This window comes from Cyrtonyx montezumae, unplaced genomic scaffold (genome assembly GCF_038088225.1).
Source record: "Cyrtonyx montezumae isolate F1298 unplaced genomic scaffold, pur_monq_1.0 scaffold_4, whole genome shotgun sequence".
Lineage (NCBI taxonomy): Eukaryota > Metazoa > Chordata > Aves > Galliformes > Odontophoridae > Cyrtonyx > Cyrtonyx montezumae.
The window spans coordinates 7,222,220-7,239,240 of NW_027072045.1; the positions used below are offsets into that span (position 1 = coordinate 7,222,220).

General features: G+C 40.3%; 1 protein-coding gene across 13 annotated transcripts in view; it reads left to right on the forward strand.

Moving 5' to 3' along the window:
- ABLIM1 (actin binding LIM protein 1) overlaps positions 1–17,021 on the forward strand; it is a 164,887-nt gene that overhangs the window by 87,898 nt on the left and 59,968 nt on the right. For all 13 annotated transcript variants that reach the window (XM_065746018.1, XM_065746026.1, XM_065746013.1 and 10 more), the window contains 3 exons: positions 2,247–2,430; positions 3,786–3,895; positions 16,289–16,415. In XM_065746018.1, the coding sequence (XP_065602090.1) occupies positions 2,247–2,430; positions 3,786–3,895; positions 16,289–16,415 (421 nt within the window). The remainder of the gene's footprint in view (positions 1–2,246; positions 2,431–3,785; positions 3,896–16,288; positions 16,416–17,021) is intronic.

The following is a 17,021-nucleotide window of genomic DNA, read 5'->3' on the forward strand; positions in this document are numbered from 1 at the left end:
AAAGCTTATTAAAATAAAGCACTTGCTTGCAGGGAAAAATATGTGGTAGTACATAAAATAGTAAAATCTCTTTTATTTAAGAAAACACATTTTCAGCTCCTCACCAGACCCTGAAGTGAAAGCAAGTCTGTGTCACACAGACTACGTTTTCCTTGAGCAAGCATGTGGGAACAGGGCAGAACCCTTTGTGCTGTTGGCACATTTATGTTGTAAGTTCCTGGAGGTAAGCTGCTGTATTTTGCCTTCTGAAGATCAAAGCCATTGTACTGAAAGGCTGAAAGTTTCTGAGTTTGCCCTGCAATGGTTGTCTTCCATTCTTTCTTCCAGTTTAAATCTGTTAGAATGAATTCACAGCAATGTGAACACAGACCAGTGAAGCAGGTAGGATCACCTGGCTTGTGTTTTAGGCTGAAAGTGGATGACCGATTCTGAAACAAAAAGTAGATAAAAGTAGATAATGAACCCATGCCTTCTTCCTGATACTCTTTCAGGAGCCCTTGTAAGAAAGAACTGCGTGGGTTTGCTTTGATGGCCTAAAATCAATGAGTGCCTCTGGGAGGATTTCCCATTAGCCCTTGTACTACGTGGAATTTTTCTCTTCAAGTGATTTTTTTTTAATGACCATGTAATTTATGATGTTTTCTACAACGCTGTACTACATGCAGAGCTGAATAACTACCTGCACCTGTTAGGTCTGTGTAGTTGTGGTCTTTTATGTTGTTATTGTTGCTGAGTTGTAGTTGATACTACTACAATGTTTTCTCTCAAACACTGGAATAGATTGTAGAGCTTGGATCAACCAACAGTTGTGGTCTCTATGAGTTAGTGGGGCTGTCTGCATTGTATGATAAAGAGTTCTCCAAGCTAGCTCCAAACAAATAGCTTCATTCACAGTTTGCAGTGTGGCAGAAAGCAGATATTTAGGTGGAGTAACTGAGCAGTGTGCTGACCCTGAACAAAGACCCTGAACGTAAATTCAGCTGCAGCTTGTTACTGCCACAGTAAAACCGCTTCCATTTGCTATCTGCTTGGAGATGTTGATGCAGTGCAGACCTTCCGTGGGAAGAGATTTGCGTGATGTTGCACTCAGGGGCTTAACCTCTTCCCCTGCTGGAAGCATTCCTGAAAGCACTTCAAGTTGCTGAAGGCAAACTCTCACAAGGTCCAGTGATGTGTAAAAGATGTGCTGAAATGAGCAGGTTCCACGTGTATTGAAAATGTGTTCAGGAATGCTGGAGGGGGAACTGCAGTTCATGTTATAGCATAAAGTTTGTGTTAAGCTGACCACTTTTTCTGTCCAAAGCCATAGAATTATGCTAAAGGGACTTCACTGCTCTCTTTCAAGCTGTCTTCTGTCCTCTGCATTAACAAAAACAAAAACTCTGTAGAGCATCCTGTTCCTAGTAGAACTGTAAATTGGTGATGCCCAGGTGTAAATGCAGTGCAGAACATACTTTTGAAGGCAGTCTTTGTTTCTTTTCCCTAAGAATGTAATGTATCCACATCTACCACTAACTTGATATGACATAATTGTATTTCATCTGCCTCCGGTGTCTTTGCTGAGTTACAGTATGTGTGTGCCCTGTAATTCAGTACAGTTGATTTCAGGATGTTGCTTTCTGCAGCAGGTCAGTGGCAGTTGCTTTAGGTCTTCATGTTGTAGAGTCCTCAGGTTCATCTGCTCAGAGAACAATCTTTCCAGCTTAAATGATAATGTTAGAGTGAGATCAGGAAGACAAACACAATGCTGTAGGTGGTTAGCAGGAGACATGAGCTTCAAGTTTTTGTTGTGAGTTTTTTTTTCTTTTAACACGCTATCTGTCCCTTGTAACTTCACATTTTCTTCGTGACTGGAAAATATAAAACCAGATAGTTGAAGCTACTATCTGATACTGTGTCATATATTTAATAGCATGCAATCAAATCTCAAGTTCCATTTTTCCATATAACTCTGCTGACATGATTAACAGGATGATGCAAGGTAACTGAGGTCTTGGTGAGGCCAGAGTGCGTTTAAGTTGTGTAGGTTTCTCTGGATAAGTTTTTTATTACAAAGGCTCTTGAAGCCAGAGAATGCCAATCATTTCCTGTGTAGTCAAGGCATGTAGTGACAGTAGGTGAAGGCAAGAATCCAGTGTAAAGAAGCAAGACTGCTAGGGTAATCTCATTTGTTGGCAGCAAAGACTGTTTCTGAAATCTTTTGTGGGTATATTTTTCCAATTTACGTTGTGTTTTCTTTCTTCCAGTGTGTGGCTGTGACTTGGCACAAGGAGGCTTTTTCATTAAGAACGGGGAATACCTTTGCACCTTGGATTACCAGCGCATGTATGGTACCCGCTGCAACGGCTGTGGGGAGTTTGTTGAAGGAGAAGTAGTGACAGCTCTGGGAAAAACTTACCATCCAAACTGCTTTGCCTGTACAGTTTGCAAGTAAGTTGTCGTTTTCAGCCTGTGTTGCCTGAACCTGGCGCTCATGACATCACCGTGAGAGAAGTCTCAAGATCTTTTTAGGGAACATTTTGAATTGCTACAAGTGTAACTTTGTATGTCTTCAAAATACCACTCATTTATCTGCGGGAGACAGCTTTTCTCTGTTACACACAACTCCCTTTTCTCAGAAACCTTCTCTCACATACGAAGGAATACTAGGCTTACATGTTGAGATATGGGTGTGGGTAGAGCTGTGGTGATGAGCCCAGCCCAGAAATGAGAAATGAGGTAGGGCAAAATCCTGGATAGTACCATGAAGTTATTTGGGCTTATACGTACTGTTAAACAATTGAAAACATTGAGTGCTCATGTGAACAGCATGTAATAAGACATGGCTTTGGGACAGCTCTGTTTCCCCCAGTTCTTCCTAAGTACTATATCGCGCACCGTGGAAGTAAACCAATCTTCAGTTCTGCAGGGAATACAAACAAGGAAACTAGAAACAATGCTATATATGTTTTAATTTGCAGAAGCATACAGATGTTCATTTGTTAAGCATAGTGTTGAAATGATGTGTAGTGTAGGGTGGTGTGTATTCAGAAGCTAAAACTCCTTACTAAATATTTGGAGTTACTGACACTTCTCATTTTAGTGAAATGCTCATGCAAAATGTCGTTTATCCTTTATTTATGCACCAAATAAGAGTCAGCAGCAATGTCAGTTTTTGCCTGACACACATTCTTAACACTTTTGCTGAATTAGTCATGTAATCTCAAACTCCTGTAGTCCATTCTGCCTTTACCTTTCTCCTATCTACATCTGTGCAAGTGGCTGTTAGGGGTGTTTCTATAATGTAGGTATGTATTTCAATACTCTAGGACAATGAAAGTAGCTAGCACTTCATTTTTTTGTGAGCCACTAAAGCCACAGTAATATATATTACATTGCTGAATACAGATTAAGCTAATCTATTGTGAGTTCCTTGTCTTAAGACAAGTGCTTTGTCTGAGTGCTCCACTGTACTGTTTGCTGTCAACAGCATCACACTGAGACTGCCATAAACGTAGCTGTTGTCTCTGAGCAGATTTCACTGTCATCTTCTCCTTAGATAAAGTGTGTTTAACGTTTTGCATTTTGGTTTCAGTAAGTTAAGTCTAACCTCTGCTCTGCTTGCCTCTGTGGATTGGATTTTTTCCAGCGCCTGACTTTGCCAAGGCCACACTGCAGAAACTGTTTGGTCTGAGTTTCTGTAAAATGTTATTCAGACTGAGATAAGGCAGCAAGCTGGAGGCATAGAGGCTAGAACAAAAATTCTCGTGTAATCTCTGAAAAATATATTTTTCTCTTTAATCCAGACGTCCATTTCCACCGGGTGATCGAGTTACCTTTAATGGAAGGGATTGTCTCTGTCAGTTGTGTGCTCAGCCAATGTCTTCCAGCCCAAAAGAACTGTCTGCCTCAAGCAGTAAGTATGCCATCTTTCTGAATCCTCTCACTTTGCTGGGCTCATCAGCATTTGATTGAAACTAGCTCAATTCAATCATTTAGGTTTTTGATGCATATCTGTTTTTTGTCATCTTTTCAGAACCCTGGGCTGACTCTGAGAACCTTTTTTTTTTTTTTTTCTTCTTTCTTTTTTTCTTTTTGATTCTCAGAAAGTGTCTGGTATGACAGATCTGAGGAGACATTTACTCATTTCAGTATGAACAAATTACTTTTACCCAGAAATTGGATTTTGTGAAGGGCTCATTTTCCTTTATAGGCACTGGAAAAGTATTTCCTTGATGAAATCAGAAGTTTTGGAGTTGATAGACTCTGGTTTTCCCATGTATAGTTACACGGGTCTAAGTAAAAAGAAGAAAATATTAGAGGAAGTTAGTTTTCTTCTACTCTTTAATAGTTCAACAATTTAATGAAATCTAACAGTTTATTTAAATTATCCTCTTATGGGGGTATCACCAATATTGTCTTTGACAGATTGATACTGAAATGAATTTGTGATCAGAAGTCATTCTCAAAAAAAAAAAAAAAAGGAGAAAGCAAGTTAAGGATAAGAGATGATGAAGAAGGTTCTGAAGGGGAACTAACTTGGTGTACTGCTGCATTGTAATGCTTTTAAGAGATAATTTGCAATTTACTGATTCAGACAAGATGTACACTTTTCTCTGTTCATTTTTTAAAACTTTCCAAATTTGATTATTTCTTTGACTTCTGGGTTGTACTCAGCACCCTTATCTGTAATGATTTATCCACAGTAGTTTCATAATTCAAAATGACTGCAGATTTCCTTGGAATAACAGGTAGTTTACCATCAATTTTGATTTGTCAGAGGGGCTTTCTGTGTTTTGTGCTGGTACTTGACTTTGAAATCCTGCGACTGCAAAGTGCAACGTAAAGGCATAGTTGGGTGATGTTTGTGCTCAGTGGATGAGTCAAGTGCATCTCAGATTTTCTAATTTGACTGAGAAAGTGTAATTAGACACCTAGCAAAATGAAATATGAAATCTGTTTTTTGATACCATGCCTTTCTGTCTGTTAAGTTATATTATTGCATTCTAGCTCTTGACTTAGAGGTGAAAATGCACAGGCCTTTGGTTAGGGAAGAATTTAGGGACCTCTGGAAAGCCCAAGAAGACTTGCAACTTAACAGATACGATACACAGCATCCTTCTGAGATAAAGGAATAATGTGGAAATAATATCAATTGAATTTCTGATATCTAGGAGGCATAATCAACAAAGCTGCAAGACCTGTCAGTGTGAGATAGGACTGATGTTCTAAGTGTCACTGCAGTAGTTTCCAGCCCAGTGATGTTTGCTGTTAGAGCTATCTGGATCACATTAGATATGGTTCTCAAAAAGGGATGTGCTTGTGTAGCACTGTGGCACGTTCCAGGTGCCAAGATGCTACCTAGCAAGTAGCTCAATCTGTATCACTGCGAACAAGCAGAAGAGCTCCTGCTCTTAGTAATTTAGAGTGCACTCAGTTGAAATCTGCAAGTAGCTGCCACTGTGCATCTTGTTCACGTTTGTACAGATATTGGTAGGAGAAGGTACTTGTGAAAAATACAGTGCAAGGTTGACAATGTTTTAGAGCAAGGCTCTCCGAAACAAGCAAGTATAATTTGCATCAGCATGTGTTTGTGAGTTCAGATGACTTCAATTAAAAAAAGAGTGCAGTGTCCTCCTAATGGTGTGTTCAGTGATATAGGAGCTGCTGCTTTAGCAGCAAAAGTTGATGTAGACACTGAGCAACCCTTCTTGATGACACTGAAGAGTAAATTGTAATTAGTCTGAAGTGTTCCAAATCACTTTCATTTCCCCTGAAACCCATCAATCTTTTCTGACGTCCTTCTTTGAAAGGACGTTATATGTTGGTTGGCTTTTATTTCTGTTTTGTTTTCATAAGTCCTTTTAGAAGAGAATCTCATTCATACTGAGCATCCATTTTCTGTCCTATATTCCTTTCAAATAGATTACTGGAGGCAACTTTCCTTAAACAGAGAAAATTGAAGGTGAGGAAATTCAACAGACTGAATGTATATCAAGTTTGGCTGGTTTATGTAATGTAAAAGGAAGCTTTGTACCCACTGGAACGTCTGGATTAATGTTGACGTGTATTTTTCTCATGTCTGTTACTTCACACAAATTAAAGGCTTGTTGATAACTTTTTTTAGATGCTTTCAAGGAAAATCAAATGCTTCTAAATACAGGGTTTTCATGTCTTGAATATTGCGAATGTTGTTACAGTCTCATAATACACACCCATAAAATTCAGAAGGAAAAATACTGAATAACTAATTTTACTTTTTTGGGGGGGTTGGTACTTATATATTTGCCATATATATATTAATAATATACTTATTTCAAGCCACATATATTACCTGGAATAATTGTAGCTTTTTTTTTTTCTTGAAGAAGCATTTCAGTGACTCCTTTTTTTACTCTGTTTTTGTAGGACAGTCCTTTTCAGTGTACAGATGCATAAATTAGTCATTTGTGTTCTTTAGACACTGCTAGATGTACGCAGTGGAATTTTCTGTGTAGACAGCAGGAAATTGAAGGCCAAATACTTGTAAATAGCTTTGCAGATAAATGAAAGGGGTGGTGTTCCTTTTTTTCTTGTTGTTTTATTTATTATGACAGAATGAGAAATGAGATGTACTCTACAAAGCAAAGTGACCAGGATGGATATGGAGCAGCACAGATGCAGTGGACAAGTGCTGGTATTTAAAACCCAAATTATAGAAAAGAGAGGGTGTTGAAACAGACTTTGAATGATTAAAGATGTGCTGTTGATGGCTTGGACAGTTCTGGATTTTCAAGATTGGCAAAGGTGGGAGGTTATTTTCTTTGGGTCCTGGTAAGAGGGTAATGTAAATAATGTATGTTTGGATAATATCTGTGTTTTGAACAGTGTCCAAGTATCTATACATTGTAGTGATTGCCTGGCTTGTACTGTCTTAAGCTGCTTCTGCTTTCTTTTGTATTACAGTACCTACGTGCTTACATGCCTGTGTTTCTTATCGTCAGAGTGAGAAGAGCCAGAGCCAAATTGTAACATACATATTTATTATTTTAGGTGAACGTTGATTTTCAGAAAGTGCCATGCTGACTTGAATTTCATCTTGAATGCACAAGAGGTGTAATGCAGTGTCCAGTTTAGAGCAGAGCTGCCCCAGAGCTGTCCTTGTGCTTGGGGCAGGCAGGGCAGGTGATGCCAGCAGTCTGTGCTGTCACAACCTGAACTGACAGTCTGCTGGGATCAGCTCTGAAAATCAGAGGAGACGATGCATCTTTGAGCACAGTTTAAGAGATTGCCCTTTTCCTTGAATGCAGATTTTCCCCTTAGGCATTTCACTTCAGAATTTCCACAAGAAAGCACATCACTAATGAGAATATTACATTACTTCCTGCCTGGGATTGAGCCCTTTCTGTGCTGGCTCCTTGTTTGCTTGCTGGTAAGGCTGGATCATTTTAGTGATGAAATTAATTAGTTAATGTGCATTTCAAGTAGGATTTCCAGGTGGATTGGAAAAACTCGCTATCCAAACAAAGACTGAAGCACTACCATCACCCAGAAAGAACCTTCTTATGAAAAATGCATCATTTTTTTTAAGTGATGGAGTGAATCACAGCTTCCTTTTCTTCAGTGAAGTAGATGCTTGTGTGCTACATGTGCTGATGTGCAGTAATACTGCATGGACAGAAGCACAGGGAAGATAGCTTGATGCTTCTTTCTTTGTAATAGTCTCAGCTGTGAGTTAAGAGCATTACAGTACAGACACAACATGGACCAGGGTTTCCAAAATGGCCAGTCTTGCATGTGCATGAATAATATTTGGTGCAGCTGTTCCCTGACTAGACAGCTTCTACGTGGAGCTTTCACAGGGCTGTTTTGTGTATTTGTCCCTTCTGTTTTGCACATTATGTTCTGATTCAAAGAACGTAAGTTCTCTGGGCCAAATGCTTTCATGCCTATCTGTACAGAGTCTAACAGCGATCCTGACTCACAACTGGGGATCTTAGCTCTATTGTGATATAAATAATAAGCTTAACACTTAATGAACTTGTGGGAGAGAGATATCGTTGTTAATTATTCAGTAGACTTATCTCTCCAAATAAGATGCAGTAAATCTCCCAGTAAATGTCTGCACAAGGCTTGTGGTGAAGCTGAAGTAGAGCAGAGCTGGCATACTTTGTCAGTTGGAAAAGGTGATTGGGAATAAATGGGAATCATCTTTTGCTTCACTGCCCTAAAAGAGGAGGAAAGAGCTTGTTTTAGAAACAACAGTACATCAGAATGGAGAAGTAGCAAATTTGCGCTGTGCTCTTCTTTTCAAGATTCTCTTAATTTTTAATGTGCTGTTTTACTCTGGAAATAATTGTCCTTCAGGTCTGTAGGGAAGACACGCAAGCTGAAGGGGAAGCCTTGGCTATTTGAAGTCAAGCTATCTGCAATGATTTTTTGCTTAAAAGGATATTAAGCAACATCTAACACATGATTTTGAGCTTGTTCTTTGGAAATATCTACAATGTCATGCTGTGAGTTAAAGCTACATAATATATATAGGTATTGTCCGCATACATGGCATGGAAGTGGATAGGCCTTAAGTGGAAGACTGAGCCCAGTTTTGCCTCAAGGAAGCACACTCATAGCAGCCATATGCTTCAGTGGGTGCACTGGGGCACTTAGAGACAACAGTTTGGGGTTTTAATCTTCTTTAAATGGGTTTTACATAGACTTTAAAATCCTTTATAAAATTTTGATTCTGAAGGGACTAAGATACACACAGAATCACAGAATGGTTTGAGATCAAAAGGGACCTTTAAAATTACCTAGTTCCAATTCCCATGCTATAGGCAGGGACACCTCCCTCTAGGCCAGGTTGCTCACAGCCTTGAATATACTTCCAGGGAGGAGGCATTCACAGCTGCACTGGGAAACCTGTTCCAGTGTCTCACCACCCACACAGTAAAGAGTTTTTCCTGATATCTAGTCTAAGTCTACCGTCTTCCAGTTTAAAACCGTTTCCCCTTGTTAAAAATTCCTGGTTAAGAAACTCTCACGTATCTCTGCACATCTGTGTGCTGGAGATTCATCTGATGATACACAGGACTTGACAGGAGTAAATCTGTTCTTCTTTATTTATTGCAGAATCAAAACACTACAACATAATTGTGGATTGATTTCAAACACTGTGATTTAAACCACTGATTTTAATCATGGCTTAACTAAGAACCCGGGAAACCCTGATTGAAATAATTGATTGGAACCTTGTTTAAAGTTTATATTTTTAATTATTTTCTTGGGAAAAGAAAAAGAAACAAAACCCTATCTGTTAAGCATGAAGATATTCGATATCTTTAAACATTTACTTAAGCTAATACAGTTCTATATAAGGTAATCAAATACTTTAACATCTGTATTATTAACATAATGACCACTTTGGCTTATGATCCAGATCCATTTGAATGGAAATTGACATTCAATTACAAGGCATAAAAATAGCATTGCGGAATATTTTTTTTACTTCAGGAGCAACAGAAGCTAGATTCACATTGAATGTAAATACATTAAAATGCATTTTAAGTTTTGAACGTCTGCTTTGTCAAGGGCATGTAAATTATAAAACTATTTGCTTTGGATAAGTGATTACCAAGGGATTCTAAAAATGGCAGACTTACACCTGAGTTTGTTCATAGATAGGAAAATGGGAGTATGTATGTTTTATAACAATGGCTAAAATAGTTGAGAAGACTCCATTTATACTTCTGCTTCTTACAGGGATTTGTATTTTTGCTGCTGCTTATAAATCACCTTAGCTCCTTCTCTGGAAGAGTACAAAGCATTGTTAGAAGCAAACTTGTGGGTGACAAGCAGAGTAGCAACTATTGAGAATATAGTTATAGCAGGGCTGAAAGTTTCTGATTTCACAGTTTTTCATCAGATGTTCCTTTACAAATGTAACTGAAAACACCTTCCTGAAAATTAGACATTTTGCCCATTTCTTTTGTGTGGCATGTAAATGGGATGAGATCAGTTGTGAATGGAGTACACAAATGTATTAGCCATCAAGTATATCTAAGCAAGTCTCTGTAAGCATAATGCCACCTTGAACTTGGAATTAAAAAGTTTCCATCTTCATAGCACTTACCACAGAATTGCCATTCAAAATATAATTCCAAAGAGTACTGGAAGAAGTGCAAGGAATTGCTCAGTAAATGGATGTTGCATTAGGAGGCATCACTAGTTTGGAAAATATAACTATAGGAGGAAATCCCCAGAATAAAAATAATTTGGGAATTGTCACGTTCAGAAGGCCTGGGTAGTAAATCAGGAATCTGAGGTCACTGATGGTTGTTATTTAGAGCTTAGTTTGTTATGGGTTACCAGGGCATAAAAACCTTTTGTAAAAGTTTCCATATTGGTGATTGTACTGCTTGAATAACTTGTTTTCCAAGAGTAACAATGGAATATCAACTCAGAATAGTCTGCAAATAAAAAGACACAGTGTGTTTTACCCATGGACTGGGCTTAAAACAGCGAAGTTCATTTGCAAACTGTGCAGTTTGCTTGGCGTACTGTGAGTTGGAATCGTGAATTTAAATTTGGTTGGAATTATCCAAGTACTGAATATGTGGTAAAAGAAATAATGTGTTAAGAGTAGTCTCAGCCACCAGCTGCTGATTCATATCTGCCTGGGGTTCATCATCAGAGTAGATTTTACGAATGAGACACTGGGGCCGCTAAACTTTAGAAAAGCCTTGTTACCAGTCTTCTATGGACCAACCTTTTACATTGCTTGTAGCGTTGCTGTCTCATCTTTTTCCTATTTCCATCACACTTCGGTTTGCCATTGAGAAATCTGTGAGGAAGACTAGGCTGCAGAAGTGTCTGATGCTGAGGATGACATTTTGAGGAGGGGCCGCTGGTGGTACATTGCTTGCAGGAATAGTTTCCAAGAGTAAAAGTGTAAAAGGCCAATTGGATTGGCTTCCATTGATAAGGAGGTGTAAGAAGAGAAAAGAAGGGATATTTTTGGTGTAGAAGACTAATACAATTGCTGACATCAGTAAAGTAGGGAAGAAAAAAAACTATATTCATGTAACAATGTCAGCAGAATAAAGTTGTGGGCAAGCATTCATCCTTCCAAATCACTTAAAGTTGCATAAAACAACTAAAATGCTCGTTACTGTAAGGATCCATCCAAGATAACCACACAGTGGCCTTCATAAAAATGGTTTTTGTTTTTATTTCCACATTTGTTAGACTGTTTCTTAAGCAGGCAAGTCTGTCGCTCACAGTTAACAGGGACTTGTGTTGCAAGCAAATAATGCCATTCTATGCCGTTGCGATTTCCTTTCGTATTTAATCAAATAAAGACATTTAATTTTCTTTAAATATTTGTTTTGAAAACGTTATTTTTCCCAACTTGCCATTTATAATAAACTGTCAAAATTATATTCCACTTCCCATGGGAAATTCAGTTCCCTCCATTGTATGAGCGCAGCCTTTTATTGTTAGGTTATTCAGGAGTATAAGTCTGTTTGAGTGGTTTTGTTTTGCCTTCAGCAAAAGTGCAGTAGCACATTTTTTCTTGACAAACATTGTCCATCTTTACTTCGGCAAAGAGGAAGGATCTGGCAGCAGATTTCACTGCAAAATGGAGTAATGTACGTGGATCTAAATCCTGGATGTAAAATTCCCAATATTGTATGGCATTCTCTGACTTTCCTGAACTCAGCACTGCTCCAACGATCAGATGATTACGACTTAAACTTTGAAAGTGTTTAATATACGTTAATCGGAGTAGACAAAGTCAGTTTTTATTTTTAGCTCTGACAGAAGAATCTCGGTGAGCAGAAAGCCTGTGTGAAATCAGGAAGTTTCTATTTCTAAAAGGGATTTTTTGAAAATATCACCTGATCCGTGCTTAAAGGATAACTGAGAAAACTTATCTGTGATCTTCCTGTGATTTCTTGACTTTCCTTCTTTTCAATTCCAAATCAGTGTTCATTGTAGCTTGATTTGTAGGTCCTGATGCTGTCTTCATACAGCTGTTATATTTGTACTTGGTAGGAAAGGGAGCAGTAACTAAGAGTATACTCCTGTGACTCATAGGGATTATGGCAGCTTCAGACTTCAACTAGACAGATGCTACCAGTGACCATCAGGATTGAAAAGAACTTTCTGGTGATTTAATTGTACATCGTTAAGGAAGGCTGCTGCTAGCTCTGTTCAGAACCCTGCACAAAAAAAGCTGGTATGCTCACGTAACCTCATCCTACACGTGACTTTGCATAATGATGTTCATTAGGACAGAAGCACATAGGGATGACTTCCCTCTTGTAGGTTACAGGGGGGTGAGTGGAAGATGAGCGATAGAGGTAGAATTACTAGTAAATTTTCAAAGCAATATCAATGGGAGTGGTGAAAGCGTTGTGTAGTGTGCCTAGGGTTAATGCAGCTCAGTCAGCTTCGAGCCCACTGCCTGTGCCATGATCCAGCAGAGCTGAGCCCTCTGCTATTGGCTGAGGGCAGGGGAGGGAGGCAGAGGGAGAAAATCCACCGCTTAATTTAGGCAGTGACAAATGGGTTGCTGTGCAGGATGTTTCACTCCTGCGTGCCTGGGGTGATGCAGATGCTAAAAAGGGAAATGTATTTTCTCATTGCATCTTCACAAGGAAGGTGTTGTGGATAGCAGCTCACCCTGGCTTGCATCTTCTAATGAGGCTACATAAGGTGATTGAAGGGTGGAGGTCTTAATCATGTATAATATTAGTGTCATGCTGCTTTCCCTTGTCCTGTCCCCCCACTTCTCCCTGCTTTTGGGCTGGCTGACTCCACATTCAGTTACAGCTCTTCTGTCCTTCTTGTCATTTGCTTTTGTATCTGGGCGCATCAAATATGACATCTTTCTAAGCTATTTTATTCTGAAGCAGTAGTAGCTTAAATACGTGAGGATGTATCCTCAGACTGAACAGGCCTAGTCAGAGTACAGGAAAGGCACAACAGGTATGTTAACCATATCTGGCAGAGAGCTGTTCGAGAGGCTTTTGCTTTGCTACAAAATGATGCTGTCAGCTGACGCTCGTATGAGAAAGGGTGAATTCACCTTTTCTGCACAATATCTGAGCAAGAGGGCATTGCTTGTGGAAGCTACAGTGGTGGGGATTGCAGCTGTTGGTGCCAAAGGCAACCACTGCACATGTTGGTGTGTGCTGCACACATGTTGGTGTGTGTTACTTAGGAGAATTAGTGCCACGAGCTGTCTGATCTTAAATATTCCTTCAGCTCAAACAGAATTCCACATACTGCTTTTGTGTTACGCTTTTCTTTATAACCTAAATGCATACAGGAACTATACTGCTCACTCATGCATTTTAACCAGCACCCTGCACTTCTCTTCTGCTCTGCACTATGGCGTCCCAGTTGGCTGGACAGCTGTGCAGTGAATAGCAGTAGGGAGCAATGTGGGTTATATGGCTAAGAGAGCTGAAGAGAGCTCGAGGTTACAGAGGCACAGTCTGTTCAACCCAGGTGCAAAGCTAGAGACAGAACTGTGTTGGAAACCATTGCACACAATTCTGGGGAGAGTTTTCAGATTTTTGAGTACAAGTTTGGCCCGGGATATGGATGTGGAGCCTCACAGTTGTCTTACCTCATGGCCTTTTATTTGTGACATAAGCTGGTTATAGCTTAGGCTGATGCAGATTGTGCCTAGTCCTGCTTGCATATTCTCTGTGCTAATGACATCCAGCCAAAGGCTTTAATATGCCTCACGCAGGCCCAGGGTCATAAATGGCTTTTATTTGTAGAATTTGGATGAATAAATGGTCTTTTCTTAGCCCCGCCCAGCCTTATTTGCTTGCTATTTTAGGAAATATTAATTGCTAGCTTCTCACATGTATACTGTTCTTCAAGAATTAAAATTAGGTTTAGTTAAAAGCCATTTCAGCCCAGTAAGACAGTACTGCACTATTTGCTTGCTTTGATTTTAGGTATTTGTTATGTCAGCAACTGGGAATAATTATATTTACTTGCTCTTTCTGGGTTTCTTAAGGTGTTTTGCAAGAATAAGTAAATGTTATTATTGCTATTGAATAGTGAAAGCATATAATCAATTACTGGTATCATGTTTGAATGTAAGAGTAGTCAGTCTAGCAGCACCACCTCTGGCTTTCAAGAAGCAAATAAACAGGCAGACATAGTTCATGGATCCCTCTGTCCTCCATGTTACTGCTATTTGCACCAGTAAAGAATGATGTCGAACTGAGAAGGATTGGTATAAAACAGTTTTTATATTCTGACAATGCCAGAAATTCAGTGAAACAAAGAGCTTTGAAAATCTCTTCCTTGGTTCTGTATCTGCAAAATTTCAGCTTTGCAAAGCTTTTCTGGATAAAGCTGAAAAAAGCATGGAAAATACAGCAGATTTTTGGAGAGATTGTTGTACCGGGGAGTGGATCGCAGTTTGGCAAGAGCGTAGGTCAGGAATGTGGAAGCTGGCACAACAGCGAGAGGCAGTTGTGCTAAGAAGCTGAGAAATGGGGGCTGTTTAAAGCTGCAGTTCAGCACCCACTGAGATGAAGGTGATTTTATTTATTGTCACAGTTTGTAGATAAATAGCATGTTTTCGAGCTGGAAGGGACCTCAAGAAATAATTTACTACCTTCCCCAAACCATGACAAAATTAGTATACCGAAGGCATGCAGACAGATATTTACTTGGTTTTCCCCTTAGCCCTATATTATAAATTTCAGAGCCTTTCTTGCTGACCTATTCTAGCCTTTGCTGTCAATATGTAGTGGCATGAAGCCGTGAGCTGATATGTAAGAGCAGAGGGATCCATTGCATGCTGTCAGTCCTTGTCATTGCACGATTTCAATTTGTAACATCTGTCCTCTAGAGCAAAGCCCTGGGATTAGACTGCTCCTGGTTGCTTTTCAAGTCCAAGTCATGTCATTAGTCCGTGGCTTGCTTTTCACTACAGGATACCATAGTGCTTGGGCCCTTTCTCTTAAGGGATTTGAGGACATGAAGAAAACTGATTGAGAGACAAATCAGCAAATAGCAGCCTGGTTGGCAGGAATACCCATCATACACTTCAGGCTCTCGTTGCTCATTATCCAGCAAACAAACGTGAGGCCCTTCAGTTTCAGTAGAAGAGTGATTCCTGTACTTGTCAGTTGTGATGATAAGCTTAGACTCACCCTTTTGCAAGGTGTGGTATTGTCTGGGCTGTAAAATCACCAGGAGATGGCCGTACTTGCTCAGCCAGCTGGAACTGGTCTTGGTTTGTGCCTATTTGTTGATGTTTCAGGTGTGTGGAGAGAATGTTACGTTCATGAAAGGGACGCTGAGTTTTGATATAATAAAATACAGGAAAAGCTTTGTTCCAGGCTGTCTCCTCTGTAGCTTCCAAGCATGTCTCAGTTGATGGGCATTCCCTTTTTGCTTCACTGCCCTTGCAGGCCTTCCCTTCCCTGCTTCCCTCTGTCCCCTGCAGCCAGGCACAGAAGCCGTAGCACAGTGCCTGCAGTTCAGTGCTGCTTCCCTCATCAGTCTCATCAAATCTGACCAGGAAATCTCTGAGTATCTCATCTGAACGGAGAGGAATGGGAGCTCGGGGCTGAAGCAGCTTTCTGATTTGACGTGAGGCATTGTGGCATCCTTAGGGATGGAGGGCATTCGCTGGCTCTGGGCTTCAAGTTGTCTTCCTGAATCACAGAGAAAACTGAGCCATGACTGCCAGGTAGTACTAACATCCCTGAGTGAGAGTCCTTGTGCCTATTAAAGGCTGTGAGAGCTGCTGTTTTCCACACCTGCTGGTGGATCACAATATGCCCTGTCATACAGCATTTAGTGTGGTCATACTGCTGTCACCCTCGCCTCAGTCCCTTGCTAAAATCCCTCTGCCTGTTCACTGGCCGGGATGTCGAGGTGGACGTGTGGGCTTTGCTGCCACCCAACGGGGAGTGCAGGGCTCCCTTCCCAGCACCACTGAAGCAGTCTGGATCTGAGAAAAACTTGATTCCTCTAGAAGGTAGGTATTTTTCTAAGTGGTGGATCATGTAGCTGCTTCCCAAGCACAATATAAGATTTGTACTGAGCTTACCTGGCAGTCTTTGAAACACCATGAAAAACAGAAGAGAGACTTTCTGTCCTCTGCTGACTGTATATAATGAAAAAGGCTGTGTGCAGGATCTGGAAGTCTCTGAGGAAAGGAAGATGTATCTTTGCATAGTCGTGTGATTTTCCTCTTTGCCTACCAACTATAGCAATTGCTGTGTGGTTAATGAAGATCAATGAATCAGATAACTGACAACAAATGCAATTGTTTGCTTATTTGCAGACTGTGCTGGCTGTGGAAGAGACATAAAAAATGGACAAGCATTGCTAGCTCTTGATAAACAGTGGCACCTGGGGTGCTTTAAGTGCAAGGCCTGTGGGAAGGTCCTGACTGGGGAATACATCAGCAAGTAAGTAGCCTCTGCATCTCTCCTGCACTCCTGGCACGAGTTCTTGCTGCCAGAGGTGAAGAGCTTCCAGCAAAATTCACCCTTCAAAATTCAGTTTTGATTACTTTTTCATACGCACCAAAATGTTTGCACTCAAGGAGAGGGGAGGTAAACAGGAAAGAGCAACTGGAAGGTGGTGATGGTCTGTATTTAATACCAGTACAGAGGGGAATATATCTCCATGTTGCCATGAGGGGTTGAGGGATGTCCTACATGTGTTTTCTCTGTTAGCTGGATATAGTTTGTGCTTTACAAGTTTGATATTGAGGAAAAAGGTAGGAACCTGTCCACTGCTTGCTTTTGCTTGGGAAACTGTAAACATGATAATGTGGTTGATCTGTAACTGTTTCTCAGCACAAATAAGCAACTCTTACTCTCTTTGCACGCTACCAGATTTCCTTGCTGAATGACTTCCACTCATCCCCACAGGCAGTTCCACTGATTTCTCTAGAATTGTACCATCTATAGCTTTAGGTTGGAACAAGTTGCCCGTAGAGGTTGCGGGTGCCCCATTCCTGGAGGCATTCAGGGCAAGGCTGGATGTGGCTCTGTGCAGCCTGCTCTAGT